This window comes from Megalobrama amblycephala, linkage group LG24 (assembly GCF_018812025.1).
Source record: "Megalobrama amblycephala isolate DHTTF-2021 linkage group LG24, ASM1881202v1, whole genome shotgun sequence".
In the NCBI taxonomy this organism is placed as follows: domain Eukaryota; kingdom Metazoa; phylum Chordata; class Actinopteri; order Cypriniformes; family Xenocyprididae; genus Megalobrama; species Megalobrama amblycephala.
The window spans coordinates 32,947,249-32,963,107 of NC_063067.1; the positions used below are offsets into that span (position 1 = coordinate 32,947,249).

The 15,859-nt window shown below is 37.6% G+C and overlaps 2 protein-coding genes across 6 annotated transcripts in view; one reads left to right on the plus strand and one right to left on the minus strand.

Moving 5' to 3' along the window:
• Positions 1–15,859, minus strand: part of LOC125259789 (papilin-like) — a 192,080-nt gene that overhangs the window by 162,575 nt on the left and 13,646 nt on the right. The window lies entirely within an intron of this gene.
• On the plus strand, positions 1,860–12,538 carry LOC125259966 (GPI transamidase component PIG-T-like). Of its 5 annotated transcripts, XR_007182940.1 has the most exons (4): positions 1,860–2,813; positions 3,106–3,196; positions 7,382–7,549; positions 12,088–12,538. XR_007182940.1 is itself a non-coding variant. In XM_048178010.1 (2 exons), the coding sequence occupies exons 1-2, from the start codon at positions 3,108–3,110 to the stop codon at positions 12,329–12,331; spliced, it is 333 nt and encodes a 110-aa protein (XP_048033967.1). In that variant the 5' UTR covers positions 1,860–3,107; the 3' UTR covers positions 12,332–12,538. The 5 variants fall into 5 exon arrangements, 1 of the variants encoding a protein (XP_048033967.1); XR_007182939.1 differs by having other exon boundaries at positions 1,860–3,196; XR_007182942.1 differs by lacking the exons at positions 7,382–7,549; positions 12,088–12,538 and adding an exon at positions 3,758–4,487.

Consider the following 15,859-nt stretch of genomic DNA (forward strand, 5'->3'; position numbering starts at 1 on the left):
TTCACTACAGGGGATCTTTAATATCACTGGTGTCCTCCCTCTCATCACTTTCTTCCTCTCTAATGAGATTACCTTTTTTCTCTCCTTTTTGTCCTTTGAACACCGTTTTTGGCACCCCACAGAAGCTTGCTTGGCCCTGCATACTCGTTTTTTGTCCACGCTTTCCACATTTATGGCAGAGTTCATTCAGAAACGTTCATTCCTCTGGCGAATGTTGACCTTTACATCTGTAACAAACATCCTCTTTTTATCACCCTTTCTCTCAGCTGAGTACACTCTATACCAGTGTTTCTCAAAGTGTGGGGCATAGAGACATGACAGGTGGGGCGCGACAAACGAGAGGAAATTTGGACATTTTTGTGCCCATCTCTTTTAACCTTTTGAGTCCTGTCCCACATATGGGATTTTTATTTCTGTGCCCCTGAGAGTACGGTCCCACATATGGGATTTATAACGTTCAGGTGACGTCACTTAACTGCAGAGTCAAACTGTGCTATCGCGCTTTGGCTGGCACGGAGCCAGAGATGGACGCGTTCAGCACCGCTTGTCATTTGTCACAACTATGCAGTGTTTTTAACAACATAATGTTTTTTTTAGGTGTCAGACATTTAAATATACATAAGAACAAGTAAAACCATACATTTAGAGTTTGTAAAGTACATACTGATGTCTATGGAAGCAGCAGTAACAATCAATTCAAATATAATTTGCCGACGTGTTTTATTCATATCAGACACACATAGTATAAGTAACTATAAAGTTTACTCTATTTTTCTCCCAGATCACCGGCCACTTACTTGCATGGATTTCGGGAGAAATTGAATTCACGTGCTATAAATTTGACTGACAGGGTTTGCTGAACAGCTGCGCAAACAAACATGGCGGCGCAGTTCTCGCGTTATAGATCAAGATAATTTTTAAACGACAAAACACACTCACTTATACATATTTGAGAATCGGAATATCAGATAGTTGATGACATGGTAAGCAAGTTTGTGAATATTTTGAAAAAAAGGAGAAACAAAATAAAAGCGTTACATCTGTCATACAGTTTATTGTGGCTGCGGTGTGTGTGACAAGCATGATGCGTTGCCATGGAAACAAAGCTCAAATCATTAATTTATAATTTATATATAATAAAGTTTTTAATGCTGTTATTTGATGTAATGTTTTAAAGTGTAATGTTAATAAAATAAATTCATATATTAAAAACATTAAATGTATTAAAGGTCCCGTTCTTCGTGATCCCATGTTTCAAACTTTAGTTAGTGTGTAATGTTGTTGTTAGAGTATAATTAAAATCTGTAAAATTTTAAAGCTCAAAGTTCAATGCCAAGCGAGATATTTTATTTAACAGAAGTCGCCTACATCGAACGTCCAGTTTGGACTACATCCCTCTACTTCCTCCTTTAATGACATCACTAAAACAGTTTTTTGACTAACCTCCGCCCACAGGAATACACAAGAGTTGCGTTTGTAGAGTGTGTTTGTCGCCATGTCGTCGAAACGCTGTTATTTTCATCCCGCAGTCCAATCACCGGGTCTGATTCCGGCTCAAATTGATAGTGTAAAATGAAAGACATGTTTACAATAACACTGAGCACGTGCATCTCCACGTTATGGTTAGAGGCGTGACCTTTCCGGGCAAGGTTCGCTAAGCTGCTGTCGAATCACAACACAGGAACCGCTGGCACAATCAGAACTCGTTACGTATTTCTGAAGGAGGGACTTCATAGAACAAGGAAGTCATCAGCCCGTTTTTATGACAGTGGAAACAGCGGTATCCAGATAAGTAAATTATGTGAAAAATACTGTGTGTTTTTTACACGCGAAACATGAACACATGTTATATTGCACACTATAAACACAATCAAACCTTCAAAAAAACACGAAAAACAGGACCTTTAAACTTAAAGCCTAGTTTATTAACATTTTGTTGGGGCGATGGGGGACATGTGGGGCTCGGAACCCTTCCCTACCTCCAAAGTGGGGAATGGCAGAAAAAGTTTGAGAAACACTGCTCTATACACTGCTTTCTGTCTTCTAAGTGTCTATTGCATTTTGTCCTGCCTCTTCAGTTAACTCCTTCGGGTCGGCGGTCGCGGCAGCGATACCGCCTCGCTTTTTTTTTTTTCTTTTCTCATCAGTGTGAAAGAGACTCAAAATACTCAGCCGAATTTGATCACGCATACCAGTGTTATACAATACTCTAAAGTGTTGTACTTTTTTTTTTTTTTTTTTTTTTTTTTGTGTACACTCTCAAAAAAAAAAAACGCTGTGCTTTTTGCAAAAATAAATGAACGTGATGTGCGATCTGATGTCTCCCTCTTAGTGAAGTCAATTCGGAAATGCATTTTAAAATGAACTGAAACTCAGCAAATACTTGCCACACAGATGAGACACATGTCTACATAATGCTTGGAATGTCTACTTTTAAATGAAGTCAAATCAAAAATAAATATTCTGTTTTATAAAAAGAAAAAAAATCATTTGAAACCAAGGAGAGGTTCCTTTTCCTTCACACTTCATTATCTGTAATGAGCTAAGACTGCCACACCCCCCGCGTCGTTCACATGGTAAATGGTTTAGGTGAACTGTCTGCATCGGACACGCCCCTCGTTCAATGCCACAAAAAACATCAGATTCACTGAACGTTAGTCACGTTTTGAGGATGGCACACTACTCCGGTAAAGAGGCCCTTCAGATGATTCTGGACAGTGAGGAAGATGTCACCTTTTCCTCGAAGGATGATTGAGATGACGAACAGTGCATTTCAAACAGCGACTTGACCCTGAGGAGGATAAAAGTACGGGGTAAGTTGTTTAGTGTTATATAATTCATTTTCTGATAATATAAAACTTGTATGAATTTTCACACTATATTGTGCCTGTAGTGAATACAGATGTAAATGTTTGAAATGCACTAAATACGTGCAGTCTATATGGCCCATCAACAGATACTCGCGGCCTATGGCCAATCAATATATATTTTTCCGTCCTATGGCCCATCGTCAGCAGATATATACATACATTGTGCGTCCATACCCACTAATTGCCCATCAGTTTACTTTGGACAATGTATGCTAATAGTGTTTTATTTGTTTAGGAATGTGTCTGCATTGTGCTCGCCTTCACCAGCACCGCACACGGGCACGCAGGTATCGTTCAGTTCTCAGTACGATCGAGAATCATATGGAGTAAGTGCATAGACGTAATATTTTACAGATGTAATAGTGTTTACATTGTCGTAATACAAATGTATGTTCTTGTACGAAAACTGCTGTCTTTATGAATGGCCATTATTGATTGATAATGATATTATAATTTGTGTTATCAACATGAGTAAGTGCACAGTAATATTTTACAGATGTAACTGTAAACATCATAATTCAAAACGTACATGTACGTGTATGGCATTACAGAAACTGTTGTCTTTGTTGTGCATGGTGATAATCTAAAACTCATGAGTTTTCAGACTATATTTTAGCTAGTTTTGGCTAGCTTTTGACAAAATTGCCTTAATGTCACTTACAAATGTTTGTGTATATATGCTCAAGTGTAAATACTTGTAATGTGATACTCTAAACATATTCATAATATATTTCACCCAGTTTTGGTTGGTTTATCATACATGTTGTCTACATCGTCATAATACAAAAGCATATGTTCTTGTATGACAGAACAATAACTGCTGTCTTTGTTATGCATGGCCATAGTGATTATCAACATGCTCATGCTTTTTTTTTTTTTTAACACAGATGTGACAATGAAAATTTCCAAACACCTGTTCAAAAGAGATCCCAAGAGATACAACAAACACATGGGGGGCATTGACCTGTCTGATCAGCTGATACAGTACTACACAACACAGCATAACCATAAAGTGGTACAGAAAGATTTTTCTGCATTTCTTGGACATTGCTTCCACCGACTCTTTTATTTTGCACAGAGCTATTGTGCGCATGATTGTCCGTATGATTACTGCAGTCTTAAGTGTCACATGATCCTTCAGAAATTATTCTAATATGCTGATTTGATATTCAGTTGTTACCAGTGTTGGAAACGGTTATAATGGTATATCACTGTCATGACTGGAACCAGGAATTTTTTTTTTTCTCCACTGCAAAGAAATGCCAAACACCTTGGAATGCCAGCTAAGTGATGTTCACTTATATCTTTGAACAGGATTTATTTCCAGGTAAATCTGTATACTCAAATCGTGCCCTCATTTATTCATTGTTTCATTTATATTGTTAACTATATTCTGAATAAACTACCAGGGGGAAAAAAAAAAACTTTGTACTTTGATAAATTTTCACTCGCATTGCCTTCCGACCCAAAAGAGCTCATTATGCAGGTCGTTATGCGGGTCTTTGTCTTCTCAGGTGTGAATCTCAGCATTATTCATGAAGATTCATGCCTCCACGAATATTGTCTTTCTTGACAAAAAGTCTTACAAAATTTAAATCATTTTTGTTTTATATGAACGAGTAGGCAGGATAATTTTTACATCATTTTGAAGCAAAAACTCTAGCCTACAACCTCCAATACCCAGAAGTCTTGTGAACACTTATTTATTATTGGTTTTGTGGCTGTATTTCAGTGACTTTTTTTTTTTTTTTTTTTCTTTTTTCAGTAACCACGCATAAATGTTAATTCCTCAAATGCAAACACGTAAATCTGTTTTTCTCACGTGTTGTAGCAGAGTTTGTGCTGAATACAGCAGAATTACTTGTTGGCCAATAGTATAATTGGCTGAAATAAGCACAAATGTCATGCACAAATGTCAAAACCCAGGTAGCCAGCGCAATCATGCCAATTGCGGCTGAGTGTTGGCTCACTTGACTGTGCACTTTTCGTGAGCCAGCTCTGGCCCAGTAATGGTTGCCAGATTTGGCTAGGCTTTGGATGTGCTTATTTGGCCCGGTTTGCACCAAGACGCAGCTCATTTAGCCACATTCGGCCCAATTATGTACCATAAGTGCTGGTCTGATTTTGGGTGAGATATGGCCACACAGACCTGGACCAGTTTAGGTTGAATTACTGGGGGTGGGTCTCCTTTTACAATGTGGTAAATTGTATGTAGCAGTAGGGCTGGTTATTGAATTCGATACTTTTTAGGTGCTGACCAAATTGGCTCGATACTATCGAGTATAGAAAAGTGTCTTGTCATTCGGTACCAAATTTCGATACCTCCGAACGGAACCGAGAGGGGGCGGAGAAATGCTGTCACTGTCTTGTTGAGCAATGTAATTAAGTTGCACTACGTTATTTATATCTAAATATATAAAACTATGTACACGAGAAACCTTGAGTGCGAGAGAGGGAGTGAAACTGGAGTGAACGGTTTCATATTCAGTTTATCTTCAAAAAGGACGGGTGAGAGTACCGGCTGTGTATGCGAACAGATACTGTGAACAACCGCACTGCCTGCACAAACAGCTGGACACGCAGTGTTTTTTAGGGTGTTTTCACACCTATGGATCGCTTGTTTTGTTCCGAAACGGTGACTAAATTTGTTACAATGTTGCATTTTCTTCTTGTTTCGGTTCGCTTTCACATGGCAACATTTCAAAGCGTACCAAAATGCGTTCAGGCAAGTCACATGCGAGTACAACTGTCCTCTCATTGGTCAGAGTTTTCGCTGCGTCATCCATCAAAATAATGATTGACAAGCTAGCTCCATGAGCTTATTGTGGCTTTATTTGTAACTGTCGAGACACACACAAACACTTTATAAATGTAGCCGTCTCTCCCGCAGTTAAATTATATACTCCATTCATATTTGGTGCGGCAAATTCAAACGCGCGCTCTTTCTCTCTCTCTCCGTCTCTGGATTTCCCAGCGCTGTCTAGTAGGTGACCTGTTGTCCGTGTGTCTGTTGAGAGAGACCATTTGAATTTTATAATGAAGCAGAGCGGGAATTGAGACTTCGTCGGGACAGCATTCTCGCACGGAGAAGTGTAATTACACAACATAGGCGCTCGTTGGTTTTCAAATAATGTGCTCACTCACAGAATCAGACATTACTGCTTTTTATATCACATTTTCCGTTATGAAAATTATATCATTTGATTCGTTGGTCCGTTAACTGGGTCGGATTGCTTTCACATCTCAAGCGAACCGCTCTAGAGTTCGTTTGAAAGCGTACCGAGACCACCTCTTCAAGCAGGTCTCGGTACGCTTGTTTGGTCCGCTTTTGGTGCACACCCGAGTGCGATTGCTGCTTTCACACCTGCCCAAACGAACCGCACCAAAGGGGGAAACGAACTCTGGTACGATTCAACCGAACTAAATGAGGCAGGTGTGAAAGCAACCTTAGGGTGTTTTCACACCTATGGATCGCTTGTTTTGTTCCGAAACAGGGACTAAATTTGTTACAATGTTGCATTTTCTTCTTGGTTCGGTTCGCTTTCACATGGCAACATTTCAAAGCGTACCAAAATGCGTTTAGGCAAGTCACATGCGAGTAAAACTGTCCTCTTATTGGTCAGAGTTTTCTTTGCGTCATCCATCAAAATAATGATTGACAAGTTCGCTCCATGAGATTATTGTGGCTTTATTTGTAACTGTCGAGACACACGCAAACACTTTATAAATGTAGCCGTCTTTCCAGCTGTTAAATTATATACTAGGCCTACATTCATATTAATACTGCGGCAAATTCAAACGCGCGCTCTTTGTCTCTCTCTGTCTGTCTCTGGTTTCCCAGCGCTGTGTAGTAAGCGACCTGTTGTCAGCGTGTCGAGAGAGACTATATACATTTTATAATGAAGCAGAGCAGGAAAAAGGCTTTGTCGGGACAGCATTCTCACACGGAGAAGTGCAAATACACAACAGAGGCGCTCGTTGGTTTACATCTGTGGTAAATAATGTGCTCACTCACAGAATCAGACACTACCGCTTTTTATATCAAATTTCCCGTTATGAATTATGTCATTTGGTTCGTTGGTCCGTTAACTGGATCGGATTGCTTTCACATCTCAAGCGAACCGCTCCAGAGTTCGTTTGAAAGCGTACCGAGACCACCTCTTCAAGCAGGTCTCGGTACGCTTGTTTGGTCCGCTTTTGGTGCGCACTCGAGTGCGATTGCTGCTTTCACACCTGCCCAAACGAACCGCACCAAAGGAGAAAACGAACTCTGGTACGATTCAACCGAACTAAATGAGGCAGGTGTGAAAGCACCCTTAGACTAGTTACAGTGTTTCCCACACATAGACTTTACTTGGGCGGGCCGCCCAGGTATTGACCCCTTAATCGCCTACGTCACTGTGACGTCACCGCTCTAGCTGGAGGCAAAACATAAATAAGAACTCATAGCAGGCGCGCTAAAAGTTTGAAGTTTTGACTTTAAAATGTCGTCTTGTGTTTTTGGCTGCCAGAATAGAAGGAACAGGACTTTTGGTTCAAAACTGAAGTTTTACCAGATCCCGGCAGACATTCCTTCACAGAATCAAGAAGACAATTGTGGTTTAACGCAATACGGCGTACAGACTGGACGGAGACGATCATAAATGATACTCGTGTTTGCAGTGCACACTTCATGTCAGGTAAAATAATCGATGCATATGTAATGGTGTGTTGGTTTTATCTAGTACAAATCAGCAAGTTTCTGTTTTATAGGTGAAAAGTCACCAACCTTCAGCGCACTAGCTTAAATGTTAAACAAACATACAGCGATAGATGTGTGTGCCATCCTTTGAATGGTCTCTTAAAATAATCCACATTGCTAGCCATAATCATAGTTAGCCCAGCGTTAGGTTACATTAGACAATAAGCCTTGACAAAATTCCCCAAACCACCCGAAAGTAATTCATATGTTGTCTAGGAAATATCCAAAACTTAAGTTAATTTACAAAAATAGCTGTCATTCTACAAGCTCGCGCAACAGCGCTTCAGACTGTTTCAAAGTGATTCTCAAGCAATGAAAAGCGCATATTTATGCTAAGCGATTGCTAATGAACTCAAGTTGATGAATTATTACAATGACTACTTTATGGCCTTTTATATTTAATGTTTTATACGGTTGTAAGAATCTGAAGGATCAGCCTGCAATAGTACAGACGTTTCAAAATAAGAGTCCCAGTGTATTTCGGGCTTGTTTATAATTAAGTCACACGTTAAGTTTTTTTCTTTTTCTTTTGGGCATTATTGGTATTTTGGTTACACAAATTGTATTCAATTTGATTTCCATTTAATTCATAGTAAATTATTGTAGTCTCCCCCACAGGAAGAAAAGACTAAGAACATTATTTGACACATATATTATTATATAAATTTTACTAGTAAAATCTATGTCCCATTCACTAAGAGAGACACTATATGACAGCAAGGAAAACATAGGAAAAGGAGAACCATTTAAATGCTGTAATTTTGCATAATTTACAATGCATAATAATGCATAATATTAGTATGTAATTAAATGCAATTAGTATGCTATGTAATTAAAATTAATTTCAATAAATAAAAATACTGATAATCACACATTATTTGTTTGTCACATGTAGTAGACCATTTTTGTGCCATGGGTAATAGGATGATTTTTCACCCGGCTACTACCGCAAGTATATTTCAAACCTGTGGGAAGCACTGAGTTATGGACAGGTACAACACACGACACAGCAGCGTTACATCAGCGTTCATTCCTCAAGTCTATGGAAACGTGCGACCGGTTTGTGACTGTCTCTAATTCACCTGTATTAGCACAGGCTCTGGCTCCTGATACTGCCATACTGCAGATAATCCGCGGGTCAGGCCAAGTAATAAAAAATAACATTCCAATTAATTGTGGGTGGATGAGAGATAAATCATTAATATGTTGATTTTTAATAAAGACACAGAACTCTCATTTCACGGTAAGACGTCACACTTTTACTTTCGTTTTCAGCTGAACGTATTTCTCTTCAGAGAAAACCTATCAAGGAAAACGTTCCTAGAGCACCTCCTGGTAATCATATAAAGCACAAAGGAAAACCAACATGAGATATTACTTTATAACTTAAAGGTACAATATGTAATATTTTTGCAGTAAAATATCCAAAAACCACTAGGCCAGTGAAATATATTTAGTTCACTTGAGTACTTAAAATATCCCAAATGTTTCCAACTATTTGTAAATCGTGAGAAAATTGCAATTTTAACCAAGGCTCCGGGACGTGTGAGGAGTCGCCTGTCAATTGCGTCATACCCGCGTTAACCCTCGGTCTGCCTCGATTTCCGGTTTTATTTTGTAGAAACCATGGAAACACCAAAGACGCTTTAAAAAATTACACGTTTTAATAGACAAGGGAACATCTGTTTTAATATATTTATAGACAGAAAACGGATTATTATATAGCTCAACACGTTTAGTCTTATTGTTTAAATCAATTTTCTTGATTTTTTTTTTTTTTTTTTTTTGCGAGTACCATGCTTTACTATGCCTCAGAGAAAAAACACTATTTTGTCAAGTAGGTAACATAGCATAATCAGATGCAGCTCTATTTTTATTAACAGTAATACATAATTTTCTCCATCATACAATACGTTTTAAAATGAATTGCATGCCATTTATCAACACAAGACATCCAATATTTAATATTCTAAATATTCTAAAATCGATCAATCTTACTGCAGTGTGTCTCGCAGCAGCTGCCGAGCGAACGCACAGAGTAACGTTATAACATCATTTTCAACACACTCAAATGTATCTAATAATAAACCGAACGATATACCTCATACTCATGACCGGAAAAGCAGAAGCGGTGCCAGCGACTGTATCATAATAAAAGTTCTGCTGCTTGTGATGCGTGTGTTGCGCAATCGTTCCAGTGCCTTTGTTTTGAAAAGGCTTCTAGCGACCTCTAGCAGCCAAAATTATTACATATTGTACCTTTTTAGTTAACACTCTGAGGTCTGAAGGTATCGCCGGCGATACCACCGTGGTTTTTTCTTATCAGTGTGAGAGACTCAAAATACTCCGTCAATGTTGCACATACAATTAAGAGTTATACACCATTTTAATCTGTGGAATATCTTCTTTCATTTGTGTACACTCAGAGTAAAAACAAAATGTTGTGCTCTTTGTAAAATAAAGAAAACTAACATGATGTGTGATCTCTCCTCTCCCTCTGAACGAAGTCCAATCTGATAGTTCTTAGAAAATGAACTGTAACTTAGTGAATACTAATGACAAAAATTACACTTATGTCTAAAAAAACGTTAAGATGTCAGGTTTTAAAACATGTAAGTCAAATCGAAAACAAACCTTCTGTGTTTATGTAATCTGTACGAAAAGAGAGCCATGTCAGAAGTCCGTGATTCAGCTCATTATCCGCTAATGCGGCCACGCCCACGGAGCCAGCGCTATTCAGACGCAAATTCAGAGGCAATACATGCATTCATCATCTCAATCGTGTATTTATTGTCTTCAAAAGTGTTTTGAATAGCCATATTTAGCGATCTCTTGCCTCTGTTAGTTCCTTGATTGTCACATGATATTCCTCTTCTTTTACTGAGGCATTTGTGGACAAAAGGGGCAGAGCGCCCTCCGGCTGCAAGTATGAATGATGAAAACACAGTATCCAGCACTCATAGTAATGACAATAAATATAGAATAATAAATATTATCTCTGTATAGAAAATTGATATAAACATATGAGAATCCATCAATATTTCTCCAAATGTGTATGCTTTTAAGCATATTAAGAAATTATGGTCAATATAAGATTTTAAGAGTCAAAATGTGAAGCTTGAGTCTTAGATCTTTTTAATGATGTATAGTTTGTCAACTGCACATCAACATTTAGGCTCTATAATATAACAAATATAGTAGCCTATATGAAATGCCCTAGAGGTAGGAATGTTCAGACGCTTTGCATCACAGAAATACATTATATTTGAAAGTATATTAAAATAGAAAACCATTATTTGGTTAGAAACATTGGCATTATAATGTGTTCAATCTTTTGACTGGTAGTGTAATTTAACATAGGCCTATACAAAATTTTCTTCATATCATGTGCAATAATACGTGCATGCATGAGATCACAAAAATCATGTTTTTTTTGTCCTGAGTGGACTTTAATCCTGTTATTAGCATGATCACAGAGGGTTTTTTCACAGCCTACCTGACTGAAAGGCCTCATTAATATGCAAGTCATTTCAGGTCATTATTATTCAATTCTTTTGTCTTCTCAGGTGAGAATCACCCATTATACATGAGGATTCCCGCCTCCTCGCATACTGTGTTTCTTGACCAAAAGTGTCTTAGAAAATTTAAATCTCTCTATTGTTTTATATGAAGGAGTAGGAAGGATAATTTTTACTTCATTCTGAAGCAAAAACTCTAGTCTACAACCTCCAATACCTAGAAGTCTTATAAACACAGATTTAATATACTTTTTTTGGCCTTATTTCAGTGACTTAAGTTTTTTGTTTTTTCAATAACCACGCATAAACGTTATTCCTTCAAAAACACAAACATGTACATACATGTTCCTCACATATTATTGTAGCCTAGTTTGTGCTGAATACAGTGTAATGACACTTTTTCCATTAATATGTTTATGAACAACTGGAAAAAGCACAAATGTCAGGGCATGTCAAAACTTCTCCAGGGCCCCAAAAATCCTCAGACCCCTGAGGGTTAACCCTCTGGAGTCTGAGGCTGATTTGGGGCCTGGAGAAGTTTTGACTTGAAGAACCAGAAGAACTTGCTACCGTGTTGAGTGAAACTTTGATAATTGAACACATCATTTTAATAAACCGTTCTACACATAAAATATCAAAGTAATGTTTATTTATAATAAAGCTATAATTGTGAGTTGGCTGACATAGTGCTAGAGTTTAGCTCCAACCCTAATTAAACACACCCGAATCAGCTAATCAAAGTCTCCAGGATTACTGAAAACTTCCAGGCAGGGGTTTTGGAGTTGGTTTGAGCTACAATCTGCAGGACACCAGTTATTAAACTAACCAATGTGAAGTCTTAATTTTCTACTAAATTCATAAACTAAATTGTAAGTATAAACTGGTCTTGGTGTTAATAGTAAATAAGTGTACCTTAGTTGTTTTGGTTCTTTATAACTTTTTCACATCTGACTTCCAGTATCCCAGTCAAAGAAGAGTCGAGCTACTTTGAGCGAGTGTACACTGAACCCCTGCTGGTAAATCTACCCACACCTGACTTTAGCATGTCCTATAACGTCATCTGCCTCACCTGCACGGTGGGCTACGGCTCCTTTTACAACTTGGTGACCCGCACGTTCCAGATGGATAAACTGAGTCCACCGCTGGCCAAACGCTTGGCCAACCTTGTTCGTTGCATAAAGGGAGTGCCATTGCTGACTTAACTGCAGAGAGCAGGTCTAACTCCAGAAATGTCTATATTAGGCAGCTGAGAGAATTGTGACTCTAAAACGGCATCTGCTGGAGTTTTAACTCTCTGGAGTCGGGTAATGCGCCGGCGCGTTTTGCAGGATTTTTTTCATGTTGCAGCAAAATAGACGTTGAAATGTCAGGTTTTAAATCATGAAAGTCAAATCGAAAACAAACATTCTGTGTTTATGTAATCTGTATGAAAAGAGAGCCATGTCAGAAGTCTGTGATTCAGCTCATCATCCGCTAATGCGGCCACGCCCACAGAGCCAGTGCTATTCAGAGGCAAATTCTGAGGCAATACTTGTATGCATCGTCTCAATCGTGTATTTATTGTCTTGAAAAGTGTTTATCTGGATGTTAAAGCCATGGTTAATGACCTCTAGAAGACATGCCGTTAGTTCCTGTTTCCTGTTCTTTATATTAATTTGTGGACTAAAGGTGTACAGAGCGCCCTCCGGCTGCAAGTATGAATTGAAAACACAGTATCCAGCGTTCATAGTGATGACAAATATTACTCCTGTATAGAAAATTGACAAACATATGAGAATCCATCAATATTTCTCCAAATGTGCATGCTTTTAAGCTAAAAGCCTATATGAAATGCCATAGCGGTAACATAACTGTTCAGACACTTTGCATCACAGAAATACATTATATTGTAAAGTATAAAATAGAATACCATTATTTTAAATTGTAATAATATTTCACAGTATTGCTGTTTTTTCTGTATGTTTGATACACACCATGATGAGCTTGAGACATGTTCACAGAGTGTTTTTTCACAGTCTACCTGACTGAAAGGCCTCATTATTATTATGCAAGTCATTTCAGGTCATTATTATGCGATTATTTTGTCTTCTTAGGTGAGAATCACCCATTATTCATGATGATTCACGCCTCCACGCATACTGTGTTTCTTGACAAAAAGTGTCTTACAAAAAACTAAATATATTGTTATAAATGAAAGAGTAGGCAGGATCATTTTTACATCATTCTGAAGCAAAAACTCTAGTCTACAACCTCCAATACCCAGAAGTCTTGTGAACACAGATTTAATACTTTTTTTGGCCTTATTTCAGTGACTTAAGTTTTTTGTTTTTTCAATAACCACGCATGAACGTTATTCCTTCAAAAACACAAACATGTACATACATGTTGCTCACATATTATGGTAGCCTAGTTTGTGCTGAATACAGTGTAATGACACTTGTGTCATTAATATGTTTATGAACAACTGAAAAAAGCACAAATGTCAGGGCATGTCAAAACTTCTCCAGGCCCCAAATCAGCCTCAGACTCCAGAGGGTTAAGATGCTTTTCAGCCCTGGAAGGACTCGGCGCCAAGTCACTGTTCTGAACTTTTGTTAAACAAATGAGCTTCTAAGACGGATGGATTTTTTTTTTTTTTTTTTTTTTTTTTTTTTTTGAGCCACATAAGCAAAGATTAGTCCCTTTTTTTTTTTTTTTTTTTTTTTTTTGTGTGTTCAGGCATCTGAGAGAAATATACATGGAAGAACATAAGTCTCAGTTTATGCCAGAAACAGAAACACAGACACTACAATCTAAGAATGTGGCAAGTATTTTTCACTTTCTGTAATGCACTGATATTTAAATATGTGTTGTTTTGAAGGACAAAATTTGTACTTTACTTGCCGTTTCTCCACTTATTCAACTGGTCTCTAGTGCTCCACTAAACACTATCACTTGAGAATAGAAGTAAGATCTCTAGTGTCTAGAGCAGTAAACAGACAGACTCCAAACAATTCATTTGAATATGCTTTAATTACAGCCAGGAGGATCTCACATCCATCACAGAGAATCCCATCGGCAAAAAGAATACAACAGTTCATATAAGATAGGTACATGGCAAAGGTAACAGGACACTATAGTTCATTTATGTAAGTGAGGATAGCAAAATAAAGTAAACTGTGATTTGATATACCCAAAATTCTTCATACAGTGGACTACCAGTAAAATTGATAAAAATTTGGAACCAAAAATTATTCAGACACATTGACCTGACCATGTTTTGCTTAAGAGTTATCTGACATAATTAAGATGGTTTTTTTTTTTCTGACACAGTTTAACTCTTGAGATCTTGTCATATTTTATTACCATTTAAAAAAAAAAAAAAAAAAACTATAGTAATTAAACTGTATTAATGAATAAAATGTTCAAGGTATCTGAATACATTTTGGTTTGACTAATATATCGTTAGCCGTCTAGCCATCTCCATATACATATTAAGCCTGCAAGAAAAGGAAATGAACAACTTAATTGATTTATGTAAAAGAACTCAAGTATGTATTCTGCAAAATCAATATCACTACTCTTGCCGGAGGTTAAATCATCACAGTTTCATGCCATGCGTGACCACAGGAGGAACATCATGGGAACAGTATTCTGCACACACTGGATTCCTCTTCAGTAGGGCATATTGACTGCATGGATAGAGATTCAGATTTAGTCTGGCCATTGAGTGGCATTCAGCCTCAGATATACAGCACAAAACACTCAAGGCATAACATGCTAGTTTTACTTAAAGAGTGAATTGCATTCTAATTATCATTCATCATCTTTATTAATTTTGTAAAGCCACTCTGTGTCTGAAACAGTGCTATAGGTCGAATTCAGGTACTTTTGACATCGAGAATATAACAAAATAATAATAATTATAAAATAAGACGCCAACTAAAAGGCAATGAAAAAGATGACCCAAAAATGAATCCAATATTATTATAATGTAATATATTGTAACATTTTATAATCCATTTGTAAATATTAGTTTAATACATTAGTTATCATGAACTGACTGAAAAATACTTCTGAAGCATCTATTAAAGAATTGATGACGTGCCGTTTAATTATTAGAATTATTAGATAGATTATTAGATAGATTATAATTATTTAGAATAATGCACACCCAAGGTGGTAATGTTGTCACAACACGAATAGCTCGAGTTTGCATTGTTTTCTAATAATTCAAGAAACCGGAGTCAATTATTCTGCTTAACATTATTTCCAAAAAACATGGAAATATTTTGTTGTTTTTATCCTCTTGTTTACTATATTTATTTGCTTGGTCGGTGTCGTCATGGGTTTTGGTTCTTTTGCTGTTTTAGGCTAGACTGGGTAAACCCAGCCTGATCTGCCGGTGATTTGATTTCACCCGGCAACTCAGTCTGGAGACCCGTACATTCATTTCTACTGCTTCTGTTACACTTTAGCGGGAACCAATCACAGACTGGCTTATCCACCTTGCTTGCTATTGGCGGGTATAACACGATGACGATAGAGAAGCGATAGCAAGCACGACGTCAATCCAATTCCTTTTAACCTCAACAATGCTGAATGACTTCTTTAGTTTAGCAAACGAATCGCTCGAGTGGGTGTAAATACCATTCACTTTCATGTTTTTTTGCACAACCTGCAAAAATCGCTCGATGCCATTGCTGCTTCTGCAAACCGCTGATAAATGCTGCAAACCAATACAAACGTCG

Coding starts and splice junctions, on each gene's coding strand:
- LOC125259966 (XM_048178010.1), top strand. CDS start 3,108: ATGTGTCTGCATTGTGCTCGCCTTCACCAGCACCGCACACGGGCACGC. Junction 3,197..12,087: donor ACGATCGAGAATCATATGGA/GTAAGTGCATAG, acceptor TCTGACTTCCAG/TATCCCAGTCAAAGAAGAGT.